A 16,117-nucleotide genomic window follows, 5' to 3' on the forward strand; every position below is an offset into this window, starting at 1 on the left:
ACTGTTGGGTCTAAGCCCAAATCCAATCTCAAACATGTACTGGGCCATAGGCCTTTTCATATTTCATATTTCATAACACTGGGCCAAAGCCTTTTCAAATTTCATATTATTGGGCTGAAGCCTTTACTGTAAATGGTATGGCCCATAGGCCCATTTCAATATCACATATAATGTCAATGAAAGAATGCAACCCATTTGGGGAGACTACTCAACCCACCATCCGCTACTCTCCACCCGTACCAACCAACACACCATGTGGGGATTTACTCGACCCACCCCGCCATAACTCTCCACTAGCAGCATAGCTACTTTTTCATATATCAGGAGGCCTAGCCTCTTTTTAATAACTGGGGCAAAAGCCCTTTTAATAACTGGGGCATAAGCCCTTTTGATAACTGGGGCATAAGCCCTTTTGATAACTGAGGCATAAGCCCTTTAATAACTGGGGCATAAGCCCTTTTTCACTTCCTCCATTCATATAAAACCCAACCCAATGCATTTATGATTACATCATGTGCATATCATACATGTCATGTGCATATCATACATACCATGTTTATCAAAATCCCATGTATTAAAATCATACATAAACCCTAGGGGTATAATCGTCATTTTTACCTAGGGGCAAAACGGTTATTTTCATGTTATAAGGGTAATCTTGTAATTTTACCAAAAATTAGGGTTTCCATGTTCATTAACGGTTACAAACAATTCATGGGTGCAAACAGTGATTACGGCCCATTTTTAGCGAAATCGAGTTATTGGGCCTAAAACCCTAATGGCCCTACTTAGCCGATTTTGTCATCTAGGCCTATTCAAATTATATTCCATAACGGTTTTATCGGTCTCTATGCGCAATTTAACAAGTTTCCATATTCTACCAATTTTACTCAAATGGGCCGAATGCCCATCGGCCCTATTTGACCCTCGAGGCCCAACTTACCGTGAATGCCAAAATCACGCTCTTACCTTTTCCAACCTTCCGATCATCATCTCAACGAATCTAATCGACTAATGAGCGTTATTTGCTCACAAGTCCTCGAAATGCCGAGTTTTGGCATTTCGCTTTTCGCATTTATCGCTTTAAGCTATGAAAAGGGTTCGTTACACACATTTATTTATATTCCTCGTCGAGATCTCCTATGTGATTTCTCCTATAATCAACCGTTAATAGATTAGACCATGTTAATATTAAACCAAATCGAAAACTACCTATTATCATCACTTACACATTCGGCCACCATCCACAATGGCCCTTGGGTTCATACCTTTGCCGAAGTTGATGACTAGATTTAGTCACTCCGATGATCCAAGCTTTTCACACACTCTTCGATTGGTAGCCTTTAATCCTCACTAGCACCAACAAACCAAATAACACCAAAAACCCTTTTAGCCTTAGTCGACGAGAGGGTTTTAGCTTTTCTTAAACCACAAGATACAAATGGAAAGAAGGTTGAATACTTACCAAGAGATCTACTCGTTGAAGAACGTTCCAAATACCTTCCTACCCCATATCCGTTGTGAATCCAACTTAAACGTGCGTGAAAATAGATCTAAATATTAATTCCCGAATCACTAAATTATGAAGCTTTCGCTTTTCAAAAAATATTAATCTAAGCTATTACGAGGGTTAGTACACACATTACGGGTTGAAGTTGAAACTTTTCCAAAATCAATCGCCTACGATAACCACCACCACACTCAAACTTAACTAATCCAATATCAATATATGTAAATCCTAAGCACATCACCATACTGAAACATAAGGGCATATTCGTCATTTTACCATACGAGGGTATTACGGTCACTTTACCCTACAGGGCTTTACTGGTTTTTACCTAATAGGGGTATTTTAGTCATTTCATCCTACAAGGGTGTTTTGGTAAATCTACAAACCAAGGGTATTTCAAGAATTTTGTAAACCAATGGTATTTCTATAATTTTAGAAAGTCAAGGGTATTTTGTAACTTTGTAAATCGAGGTATTTTGGTAATTTTAAAATTGAGGGTATTTGGTAATTTCACAAACCAAAGGGTATTTTGGTAATTTTACAAACTAGGGGTATTTTGGTAATTTTACAAATTGAGGGTATTTACGTAATTTTGTAAATCAAGGGTAAAATAGTAATTCTGTAAATCAAGGGTAAAATAGTAATTCTATAAATCGATGGTAAAACGATAATTTTGTAAATCGAGGGTAAAACGGTAATTCTGTAAGTCGAGGGTAAAACGAGGGTAAAATGGTAATTATGTAAATCGGGGGTAAAATGGTAATTTTGTAAATCAAGGGTAAAACAGTAATTCTATAAATCAAGGGTAAAACGGTACTTCTATAAATCGAGGGTAAAACGGTAATTATGTAAGTCGGGGGTACTTTGGTAATTTTACAAGTTGAGGGTATTTCAATAATTGATAAACTAAAGTATTCTAAACATGGATAACAATACTAATGGCTCTAAAGCCCATTCTCGGCCCAAAGGGGCCCACACGCTCGTGTGGCCCGTTTAGCCAAAATCTAGCCACAAATATTAGATTCACCTAGCCTAGCCCAATATTTACTACACAATCAAACAACTTATCCAATTGGGCCTGTAGGCCCATTAGGCCCACATGACCCCTTTCGGCCCATCGCGGCCCGAAGTAGCCATCCTACAGCTAGAGTAGTAAGAAATACACACCTGATAGGAGACTGGAGTTAATCCACGCTCCGAGCACTCTTAGTCGACGCCCAACCCAAACGAGCACGCCATACAATGAAAGGGATCACCAAGAAAGGTACATTTACTCTCTTCATGGTTCCTCTATTTAAAGCCGACTTCACAACCACTCTTATATTAGCTTCGATGTGGGATCCTCCAACATTAGAGTTTAAATTCAACACCAACTCTTGCCTTCTGTTAGCAAAATAAATGCTCCTTGCTTGCCATGCGATTCAACCCATGCCTCCCTTAGATGCTCCACACGCTACTTGCCACTAAGCCACAAGGCTTTTTGTGTCATATTTTATCCCCAATTAATTATAAGGTCTAGAGGCCAAAGTCCGTGTTCCTTTAAAAACCCAAAATAAATTGCAAGAGCCAAGGCTTGAACCCAGTGCTCCCATACAACCTTAATGACGCCACAACCACTAGACTACAAGCTTCCTTGTGTCATTTATTTAACACAATAATTTAAAACCCTCATCCAAGCATCCGTGTTTTTCACTTAATACCAAAATTTTTGCTAAAGCCCAAGTTTGAACCCAAGATTTCTCTAACACTTCTCGGGCCATTAACCACCAAAGCGGACATTTAACGTGTCATTTCATTGCACAATTAAATACCTATATACAACCTCCTTACGGACCCCCACTCAAGGCCCAATACATCTAGGCCCAAATTCGGGGTGTTACAACATTGCATATTTTCGGGCTAGTTTTTATATATCTTTTTAGGGTTTTACCTTTTCTATATATAACTCCCTCTTAATTGGTATATATTTATAACAATTTTAATTCCTTAAAATTAATCCGAACATAATAATTATCATTCAAATAAATATAATAATGTTTAACGAAAATTATAATTACATTAATTATAATAAAGATTTCAAAAAACTATATTTATTTAAACTTATATACGAACCAAATTCATATATCAATAAAATTATGTTCTGATTATGTGTACAACATCCTTGTACATATAGTATGTTCAACAATTTGATTTCCCAATTAAATTAATTCTATAATTAATTTAATTCATGTGACAACCAAGCAATATACCAACTATGTTTTACCTCGTTCATTTCAACCATAGGGTGTGACCCTATAGGTTCTTGTAACGTTAGCAGTAATATTAGAACAAATCTAATGTTACAAACAATGAGTGTCATCTAGCAATGCATCAATGCTACCTAAGTTACAAGAAGTCATGATTCGACATAACCTTTTGTGATTAGCCTTTCATGCATTAATCCTTAAGTCCTATATCTTTGGAATGGACACAAGTCATGGAATAGTCACACTTGCATATTCCATCCCATGTTTCTTGATACCTTGAGTAGACTATGATACACAAATAAGTATGACATCTCATATCAACTTATTTGAGCATGGCCATGCATTTCTAGCCTCACTCAATCAAGTGGCCTAAGATATTACTCCCATTATGTAGGAGGGACTTATCCTTTATTGATCAACTATATCCCTCAACATAGATTGTGGTATATCCAACATCAGTCTTTATAGAACAACCAGTTACGATGTTTGTTTGACTGTATCAAAATATACAACTCACGATGTTGGGATAAAGATGATCTCAAGTATGAGGATCATATACATATTAATCACTATGAGTAGTGTTGTGACAATTACATAATAATCCAAGAAACAACCTCGTAGCGGGTCAGTCCAATATGTTGTTCTCTAACACACATATTCATGCATTGATTCTGACACTCCATATCAATGTCAACTCTTTATCATCAATCAACTACATGTTAGTCTTAATGCATTATTATTGTCCTAGCCAACAATACGACAAAGTTATGACGAGCGTAAAATCCCTGTTGAACCTTAGGAATAGATAGGATACAAATGTCATGGCATTAGGGTTACTGAGACTATGTGTAAGACCATATATGAGATATGGAATCAATGTGAAATTTTGTGTAAGACCATATTTGGGATATGGCATCGATATGAGATTTCGTGTAAGACCATACCTGGGCTATTGGCATCGATATGAGATCCCATGTAAGACCATATTTGGGATATGGCATTGGTATGATATTATGTGTACAGGACTCCAGAGTATCCTTAGTATTCCAAGTGGTTCAATGGGTAATTTAACGAGTATGTCGAAGATGAATTGAGTGTAAATCAAATTTGAGATGATTCAGGTATGTACATAAAACTCATATGAAATGAACTCGTTATGTGATGAATCCCTTGGTAAGGTTGTGATTGAGTAAATTTGATTATGAGATTCATAATGACATTATGTTAAATTACTTCAAGTTAATTGCATGTTAAATAAGAGTTTATAATGCTTATTATTTGCATGGGAACTTACTAAGCTACATAGCTTACTCCATTTCTTTTCCCTTGTCTTATAGTGTCACCAAGCCAACTTGGGGATCGGAGATTGTTGGAGATCCAGTTACATTATCAACTTAATATTTTGGGTACCAATGATTTCAATATTCTAAGTCATGGCATGTATAGGGACTTAGTTATTTTTTTATGTGCCATAATTGAATTGGTCTAATGTGTTGGCCTATATTGGTTGAAAATTCATTTCTAAATGGCCATATGGCATTGACTTATATTGGTTTAAGTATTTATATGCATATGATGATGTTTTCACGGATGTGGACATTTGCATGGTTTAAGTTGATAAGTATGTAATGTTTGTAGGTGATAAATGGTAGTATGTGAATGATGTGTGGATGTCTTGTTTATGGCTAATTTGGTTGAATGTATATACTTGGAATGGTGTTATGTTTCGTTGTGTAGGTTTGTGCATGGAAGGGTGACAAAATGGCTTGGAAAATAGCCTTATTTTTGTCCACACGAGTAGACACACGAACGTGTGTCTAGGCCGTGTGTGACACATTTAAGTATGCCCAAAGATCAATCACGGGATGGTTGTAATAACATACTTGGTTTATCATGTTTATTAACATAAGGCGTTGCCATTATTATTTCAGTTTCTTTTCTGTGTGCATAAATAAACTGTTTTATAATAATGTCCTGAGAATAATATAATTATTCTTAAAAGATCCTTAGTCAAGTATTATTGTTGGCTAGGACAATAATAATGCATTAAAACTAACATGTAGTTGATTGATGATAAAGAGTTGTCATTGATATGGAGTGTCAGAATCAGTGCATGAATATGTGTGTTAGAGAACAACATATTGAACTGACCCACTATGAGGTTGTTTCTTGGATTATTATGTAATTGTCACGCCATTACTCATAGTGATTAATATATATATGATCCTCATACTTGAGATCATCTTTATCCCAACATCGTGAGTTGTATATTTTGATACAGTCAAACAAACATCGTAACTGGTTGTTCTATAAAGACTGATGTTGGATATACCACAATCTATGTTGAGGGATATAGTTGATCAATAAAGGATAAGTCCCTCCTACATAATGGGAGTAATATCTCAGGCCACTTGATTGAGTGAGGCTAGAAATGCATGGCCATGCTCAAATAAGTTGATATGAGATGTCATACTTATTTGTGTATCATAGTCTACTCAAGGTATCAAGAAACATGGGATGGACTATGCAAGTGTGACTATTCCATGACTTGTGTCCATTCCAAAGATATAGGACTTAAGGATTAATGCATGAAAGGTTAATCACAAAAGGTTATGTCGAATCATGACTTCTTGTAACTTAGGTAGCATTGATGCATTGCTAGATGACACTCATTGTTCGTAACATTAGATTCGTTCTAATATTACTGCTAACGTTACAAGAACCTATAGGGTCACATCCTATGGTTGAAATGAACGAGGTAAAACATAGTTGGTATATTGCTTGGTTGTCACATGAATTAAATTAATTATAGAATTAATTTAATTGGGAAATCAAATTGTTGAACATACTATATGTACAAGGATGTTGTACACATAATCAGAACATAATTTTATTGATATATGAATTTAGTTCGTATATAAGTTTAAATAAATATAGTTTACTGAAATCTTTATTATAATTAATGTAATTATAATTTTTCGGTTAAACATTATTATATTTATTTGAATGATAATTATTATGTTCGGATTAATTTTAATGAATTAAAATTCGTTATAAATATATACCAATTAAGAGGGACTTATATATAGAAAGGGTAAAAACCCTAAAAAGATATAATAAAACTTGCCTGAAAATATGCAATGTGGTCTAGCAGCCGTTTAGCAAAATACTCTCTGAAAATAGTTTTCTGGGATTTCTACCGTTCATTGTCAATCGGGTGGACTACGTAGAGGCCGACATCGGAAAAGGTTGCGGCTTGGTTCGATAGTGGTTCAGCATTCCTGTTGCCTAGGCGTCGCTGTCTACTCAGATTGAAGTTTCGGTAATTTCGAAACCCTTTTTATCACCCCAATTCGTTCCTTACGCATGGATCCTTGGTTTGGATCGCCAAAATGTTTTAATTATTTTATTTTTTCCGCTGCGCCTTGGAGGCACCGGCGTTCCAATAGTGGTATTAGAGCCACTTGTGTGATACAGACTCAGGTTTAAATACTTGGGTTATGCAATTGTATGAGATGCATGTTTTAGTTTTATTATGTTTTTCTGTTTAAATCGTTTAAGCAGAATCTGATGATTGTTCCTTTCGATAAGTGATTAAATGTTAATCATGATGTTATGGCCTATTCGGTTTTATGTTTTTACTATTAACTTTAAGAAATCTATGATAAAGCAGGGGTGGCATTTACAATTTCCAGTAACAGATTATTGGCCAGTGGAACAAGGGTTGTTCCGGCATGAAACCTCAAGGATTAAAATCCTAAAAACATGATTATGTTGCTAAAAGTTATCAAATCGTGAGGTTTCATTTGACTGGGGTTCGTAGTTAAATGCTGCAGGCTCGCCTACTGCACCACAGTCCCCCGCCTTCAAATCCCCATCATCTTCCAGTATGTTTTGTAATAAATAAAACTTAATAGGCCATAAAAAGGTTGAAAGGATATTTTAATATTTCACTTGACAAAAACGTTGAATGATATATGCTATTTTTGAAATGCTCGGTGTTTGAAATGCATAGTTATAGCATGATGACCCATTTGATAAAACGTTGTAATTTTATAAATACGGCCTGCGTGCCGTGCCTTACTACCATTCTTTTGTATTTCTCTTCTCATCTTACTCCCTTGTATGTAAAACGAGTTTCTAAATTTTGTAATTTGTAAAAGCTGCTGTGGACTAGACGAGAAGGAAGATGGGCCGACTAGTGTGGATCGACAGCTTGTGAAACGGCTGACACCTTTAGGTTCCCTTTTGGTTCTCCCATTGGCTTGGGTTGAACCACCATAGTTTATGTGCTATAACTATTGCATTTATTTATTGCTTTACTTACTCATGTATGAGATGCTATGGATGTCTAAAGCATGCAAATTTGGTAATAATAAACCCTATTAATTGATGAGATCAATTAAAAGATTAAATGGACTAAAGTAGACCATAATTGGTGAGATGTAACACTCTAATAAAATCCCTCTATTAAAATATTAAGTCAACATGGCCTTCCAATTTATGCCCTCGTTAAGGCCTCGATCAATACTATGTAGGTTTTGCCAAAAGCGAAGTACTAGATTTATGTTAAATGCGAAGAATAAACAAGTGATATTCGCTGGTTAAAAATTGGTTAATGACTTAACTAGGTTACTCTAATAGGATTAGAAACCTAGAGGCAAGTAATTTGGATAAATCATAAGATGATTAGAACAAGAGTTGTTCACCAAATTGTAGGAGTTACATATGATGTAATTAGCAAGTGTTGCTTACCTAAATAACCATAATCTTGAGAGTAAAGCCAAAGTTGACTTAAGAGGAGGTGAAATATGGATCCTTAACCCACTAGAAATACTTTCAAGAAAGTCTTTCTAAAATTAATATATGAGGGTTATTAATTTTGAAATAAAATAGTGGGAACATCATTTAATAAAGTCCTTTTAATGATTGATATAAACTCGGTAAATTTATTCACACGCATATTTTATTGTTGTAGATATATTATGGCTGCAAACACTAATACACTCTCATTACGATCGGTCCTTGAGAAGGAAAAACTGAATGGTTTGAATTTTCTTGACTGGTTTCGTAACTTGAGGGTTGTCCTCAAACAAGAACGGAAATTATATGTCATTAAAAAATCACTTCCTGATGAACCACCAGCTAATGCCTTGAGGGCTGATAAAGATGCTTACAAGAAGCATCTCGATGAAATGGTAGACGTTGGATGTCTTATGCTTTCCACTATGAATCCTGAGCTTCAAAAGCAACATGAGGATATGGTTGCTTACGATATGATCGAGCACCTGAAAGAACTATATGAAGGGCAAGCAAGGCAAGAGAGGTTCGATATCTCTAAGGCCCTATTCCAATGTAAGCTGGCTGAAGGAAGCCCAATAGGACCTCATGTTCTTAAGATGATTGGTTATATTGAAAGCCTATCTAAGCTTGGGTTTCCATTGAGCCAAGAGTTGGCCACTGATGTTATTCTGCAATCATTGCCGGATAGTTACAGCTAGTTTGTCCTCAATTTCAATATGAATGAAATTGACAAGACTCTGCGTATGTTGCGAACTGTTGAAGGCAACATTAAAAAGATTGGACCCAAGCCCATACTGATGGTCTGTAACAACAAGGGCAAGGGAAAGGCTAAAGTCCTAACAAAGCCCAAAGGCAAAGGTAAGCCCAATCTTGGAAAGGGAAAGGCTACACTGAAACCTAAAGGTGGGGTGTCTAAGGAAGGAAACTGTTTTCATTGTGGTGTGACTGGACATTGGAAGCGGAACTGCCCTGTCTATCTTGAGGAAATCAAGAAGGCCAAAGCAAGCGGAATGTCTGCTTCAGGTATTTACGTTATTGATATTAATTTATCAACTACTACTTCTTGGGTATTAGATACTAGTTGTGGTTCTCATATTTGTACTTCTGTACAGGAACTACAAAGGAGTAGGACTTTGGCTAGAAGAGATGTGGACCTGCGAGTTGGAAATGGAGCAAGAGTTGTTGCATTAGCTGTGGGAACATATACTTTATCTTTGCCTAGTGGACTTGGTTTAATTTTAGAGGATTGTTATTTTGTGCCCAGTTTGACTAAAAACATTATTTCAATTTCTTGTTTAGACAAAATTGGTTTTGAGATAATAATTAAGAATAATTGTTGTTCCTTTTATCTCAATAATGTTTTCTATGGTTCAGCACAATTGATTAATGGCCTCTATATTTTAGATCAAATGAATCCCATTTACAACATAAATACTAAAAGATCTAAAATAAATGACTCAAATCAAACTTATCTTTGGCATTGTCGTTTGGGCCACATAAGTGAGAAACGAATATCCAAACTCCATGAAGATGGTCTCTTGGATTCATTTGTTTTTGAACAATTTGAAGTATGTGAATCTTGCTTATTAGGAAAAATGACTAAATCTCCTTTTACTGGTAAAAGTGAACGAGCTAGTGATTTATTGGGCTTAATACATTCAGATATATGTGGACCAATAAATACACAAGCCAGAGGTGGATTTCACTACTTCATTACTTTCACTGATGATTTCAGTAGATATGGGTATGTTTATCTCATGCGCCATAAATTTGAGGCCCTTGAAAAGTTCAAGGAATTCAAAAATGAAGTACAAAATCAACTAGGCAAAACTATTAAGACACTTCGATCTGATCGAGGTGGAGAGTATTTGAGCCTAGAGTTTATGATCTTTTGAAGGAATGTGGGATTGTCTCACAACTTACTCCTCCTGGTACTCCTCAATGGAATGGAGTTTCTGAGAGAAGAAATCGAACTCTATTAGACATGGTTCGATCCATGATGAGTCACGCTGATCTAACGACTTCCTTTTGGGGACATGCACTTGAAACAGCTATTTTCACACTAAATCGTGTTCTATCTAAATCGGTTCAAAAGACGCCATATGAGATGTGGACTAGGAAACGTCCCAATATGCCTTTTATGAAAATTTGGGGTTGCGAAGCTTATGTTAAACGTCAGACGTCTACTAAGCTTGAACCCAAATCTGAAAGGTGTATCTTTGTGGGGTATCCGAAAGAAACCAAAGGATATTATTTCTTTAATCCCACTGAGAACAAAGTGTTTGTTGCTTGAACTGGTGTCTTCCTAGAGAGAGAATTTATTTCTAGAAAAGGAAGTGGGAGAAAGATTGAACTTGAAGAAATTCGAGAATCACAAGATACCACTGAACCAGAGATAGAACAACAGCAAATTCCACAAGAAATTGAGGAGCAAGTAACTACTGTAGAAACACAACCACCGCGTAGATCTTTAAGAGAACGCCATGCACCTGAGAGATATGGATTTCTCATTACAACGCATGGTGACATTCGTCTTATAGATCAAGATGAGCCTAGAACTTATCAAGAAGCAGTGGCGAGCCCAGACTCTGAGAAATGGCTTGAGCCCATGAGATCTGAGATGGATTCCATGTATGAAAACCAAGTTTGGACTTTGGTTGACCCACCCGAAGGGGTTAAACCTATATGGTGCAAGTGGGTTTTCAAAAAGAAAACTGACATGGATGGTAATGTACAAACATACAAGGGGTGAGTAGTCGCTAAATGTTTTCGCCAAATTCATGGTGTTGACTATGATGAAACCTTTTCTCCTATAGCTATGTTTAAATCCATCAGGATCTTGCTCGCCATAGTTGCATTTCATGATTATGAAATCTGGCAGATGGATGTCAAAACAGCATTCCTTAATGGGAAACTTGAAGAGGATATGTATATGACACAACCTGAAGGTGTTGTCGATCCAAAGGATGCTGGAAAGATATGTAAGTTACAAAGATCCATTTATAGATTAAAGCAAGCTTCTCAAAGTTGGAATCTTCGTTTTAACGATGCAATCAAAGAGTTTGGTTTTATCAAAAATGAAGATGAGCCATGTGTTTACAAGAAAGTTAGTGGGAACACAATCACATTCTTGGTACTGTATGTGGATGACATACTTATCATGGGCAATGACATACCTACCTTATAGTCTATTAAGACTTGGTTAGGAAGTTGTTTTTCTATAAAGGACTTGGGCGAAGCCGCTTACATCTTAAGAGTCAAGATCTATAGAGATAGATCAAGACGACTACTAGGTCTAAGTCAAGGTACATATATAGATAAAGTATTGAAAAGGTTCAATATGGAAGAATCTAAGAGAGGATTCCTACCTATGAGACATGGTATTTCACTCTCGAAGGAAATGTTTCCTACAACTCCATAAGAGAGAGAACGCATGAGTAAAATTCCATATACTTCTGCTATTAGATCTATCATGTATGCCATGTTATGTACCCGTCTAGATGTCTCATATACCTTAAGTATGATGAGTAGGTACCAAGTAGATCCTGGTGAAGGTCACTGGACCACAGTCAAGAATATCCTTAAGTACTTAAGAAGAACTAAGGATGCGTTCCTAATATATGGAGGTGAGGAAGAGTTAAGTGTAAAAGGTTACAATGATGCCAGCTTCCAAACCGACAAGGATGATTCTTGATCGCAATCAGGTTTTGTGTTTTGCCTTAATGGTGGTGCTATGAGCTGGAAGAGTTCAAAGCAAAGTACAGTAGCCGATTCTACAACAGAGGCTGAGTATATTGCAGCTAGTGAGGTAGCAAAAGAAGCAGTTTGGATCAAGAAGTTCATTACTGAACTAGGGGTTGTGCCTAGCATATCAGATGCTATACAACTCCGATATGATAACAATGGAGCCATTGCACAAGCAAAAGAACCCAGATCTCACCAACGATCCAAACATATACTTAGGCACTACCATCTTATTCGAGAGATTATCGATCGAGGGATGTAGAGATCTGAGTACCTACAGATGATAACATTGCTGATCCCCTGACCAAGCCTCTGACACGTGAAGCATGATCATCACACTAAGTCACTTGGTATTAGATATATAAGTGATTGGTCTTAGTGCTAGTGGGAGATTGTAAGAATATGCCCAAAGATTAATCACGAGATGGTTGTAATAACATACTTGGTTTATCATGTTTATTAATATAAGGCGTTGCCATTATTATTTCAGTTTCTTTTATGTGTGCATAAATAAACTGTTTTATACTAATGTCCTAAGAATAATATAATTATTCTTAAAAGATCCTTAGTCAGTGGTCAATCATAATTCATACAATGGTAATGTACTTAAGACATAATTATAACAGTGCATTATTTACATAAGAACTTACCTCGATACAAAAATAGTAGGAAATGGACCTAATCATCAAATACTTTGTTTTTCCCCCGATCTAAGTCTGAACCTCGTTTCTCTTTATCTATAATAGCAAATTTACCTCATTTATTAATCACATTACTCAATTTAGTCCAAAACTTATATTATGGAAAAATTACATTTTTTCCCCTAAACTTTAACATATTTATTTTTAGTCCCTAGGCTCGTAAAATGAAATCTATTCAATCTCATCAAGACCCAAGCCTAGCCAAACCTCTTTCATGCTTATAATAGCCTACAGTTTCTATTTAATCAAACTTTTACACACATTTTGAAATCTTTTTACAAATTGGTCATTTTGACATTTTCATCAAAAATCACCAAGCAAAATTTGTTTTTCTAACATTAAACTTGCATAATCTACCATTAGACAACAAAATACACAACTATCTAGCATGGTTCAAACCCTAGACCTCAACCATCCCTCAAATTAATGGTAGAAATAGCTAGATCGAGTGATAACGACTTCAAAAATATAAAGAGCATTAAAAATGAGGCAAGAACGGACTTACAATCGAGCTTGAAAAGTGGAAAAACCCTAGATATGTCCTCCTTCTAATTTTCGGCACCAAGGGAAGAAGATAGGCTAAATTTTGGCTTGATTTTTGGTTTTTAATTCATTTAATTACCAAATGACCAAAATGCCCTTTTTCTCAAACCACTAAAATTCTCTTACCTCATGTCTATTTTTCTCCACTAACTTAAAAAATAGTGTAATTACCGTTTAAGGACCTTCAATTTAAAATTTCATAACAAATAGACACCTCTAGCTTGTAGAACTCAACTGTTGCACTTTTTACAATTTAGTCCTTTTGACTAAATTGAGTGCCCAAACGTTAAAATTTTCGAACAAAATTTTCACAGAATCATTCCATAAAGCTGTAGACCATGAAAATGTAATAAAAAGAAGTTTTTTTACGTCAGATTCATGGTTCCAAAATCACTGTTCTAACTAGGTCCAAAATCATGTTATTACACTAAATTCGTGCATACATACAAATTGGATGATCTTGAATCAATCAAAGTAGTAACATTAGTGCCAAAGATAGAAAATGTACCGGTAGCAACATCTGGTGCTAAAGCCTCCTCTCGCATAAGCTCTAGCCTATGCTTGTACTAAATCTCATAACAGAATCCTTAATCCCACTACGACTATTATCCACATTTCTAGGGTTCCTCGATAATTTGCCTCTTGCAGCTGTGCTACTTGGTCGGACAGTCTGAATCTTTTCTTTTTCAAGTAACTCAGGGAAATCTCGAACAAAATATTCATGCAAACCACATCTGAAACACACATTGTCTTTCATCCTACACTCACCAAAGTGTCGACATCCACATCATTGACAATCAGGCTTATTAGCTTTAACACTGCCAACACTCGCTACTGACATCGCTTGAGCTTTTGAAATCACATGTTTTTTGCCTCGATCTCAACCAAGATATCTCGAGCTTCATAATTAGCTTTTCTCTTTTCTTTACAAAGATCTTTGGCTTTGTATGCTTAATCAACAAGAACAACAAATTCTTTCAGTTCGAGTATCCCGACTAATAGCTTTATGTCTTCATTTAACTCGTCTTCAAATTGCTTACACATAGCAACTTCAATTGGAATACATTCTCAGGCATATTTACTTAATCTAACAATTTCTCTTTCGTATTCAGACATTGAAATACGACCTTGTTTAAACATATCATAAATCATGGCAATATCAATCAAACTCATACAGATTTTTCCTTATTCAAAACCTCGGAGCCCTAAAAACACTTTAGAAATGAATCAGAACTGATTCGAAAACATATAGAATTTTTGGGAAGAAGTTGAAAATTTTCACACTGCAAGGGTCACACGACCGTGTGGACATTCAAAGTAGAGACACATAGCCGTGTCCCAGCTCGTGTAACACTCTAACTTGGGCTACACGGACAAGCTACATGTCCGTGTGTTAGGCCGTGTAACTCTTGAAATGGCCTCACACTCCCATGTGCCAAGTCGTGTGCTAGGCCCTGTAACTGTTTGACTTGCAACCCTTTGGAACCTACAAGGGACACACAGCCGTGTCACATGGTCGTGTGTCACACACGGCTGAGACATACGCCCATGTGGACAAAAATGGGTCATTTTCAAGCCATTTTCCTTACCCAAAACATGATCACTTTTACAAGCCATTGCACCTATTTTCAAGCATCCAACATGTACCTAACATATGCATATTCAAGCTAGATCATCATGGTATTTTTACATACAACCAATATGCCCAAAAAAAAAAAACCTCAATCATAACAACCTAACATGTTTATACATTTGCATAGTTTTGCAATAATCAACCAACACTTGCAACTAAATCAATGCCAAAACCTACCATAATGTTCACATACAAAAATCACACTCAAATATTCTAATTTGGCTACTCAACACTTATCATCACTAAACCATAGCAAAATTGACCATAAGTCGACCACAACTAAACATACCAAATTAGCCATTTATCAACTCAACATTTACTATCTATATCTAAACCAAACTATATCACAATGACCACATTCAAGCATATTAAAAGAACCATTCATATCATGCATTTAATTTACCATTTCAACATCTCCAATTAAGCACCAAAATACCAAAATGTCAACAATTATAAAACCACATATACATGCCAACATAACAGCCAATTCATCAACTAAAATCCCATATTTACAAGCCAAATATAAATGGCTATTTCATCAAACATAAAACACCTATGCATGCTATTATAACCATGACTCAAAATCATCAAAAATCTGCCAATATAGTTGATGGATAGTGTGATAGAACTTCAACAAGCTTCCAACCTGAACGAGCCTTCGGTTATCTAAAAACATGGAAAAATATTACAAAATAAGCATATAATACTTAGTAAGTTCGTAAATCATAAACAATGCTTACCATTTCAATACATAAGCTTAAAATAATTTATGAATTAATCCAACATAGCTTGGTTCAAGCCTAAGCATCCACAACAACTCAAGTTAGTGAACAAACACATAACTTAGTAAATTCACCACATGATATAATAGTTTTCATGAACATTGCATATAAGCATTCACACTTTTCATGAATATGGCTATACATGCTTTAATCAT

General features: G+C 35.8%; 1 protein-coding gene across 1 annotated transcript; it reads left to right on the forward strand.

The window, feature by feature from the left end:
- Positions 1 to 8,741: 8,741 nt before the first annotated feature.
- Positions 8,742 to 9,257, forward strand: LOC108462019 (uncharacterized). The gene has a single exon (XM_017762026.1). It carries the CDS (start codon positions 8,742 to 8,744, stop codon positions 9,255 to 9,257), a length of 516 nt encoding a protein of 171 aa, XP_017617515.1.
- Positions 9,258 to 16,117: the final 6,860 nt, after the last annotated feature.

The sequence above is a fragment of the Gossypium arboreum genome, chromosome 13 (genome assembly GCF_025698485.1).
Source record: "Gossypium arboreum isolate Shixiya-1 chromosome 13, ASM2569848v2, whole genome shotgun sequence".
Classification (NCBI taxonomy): Eukaryota; Viridiplantae; Streptophyta; class Magnoliopsida; order Malvales; family Malvaceae; genus Gossypium; species Gossypium arboreum.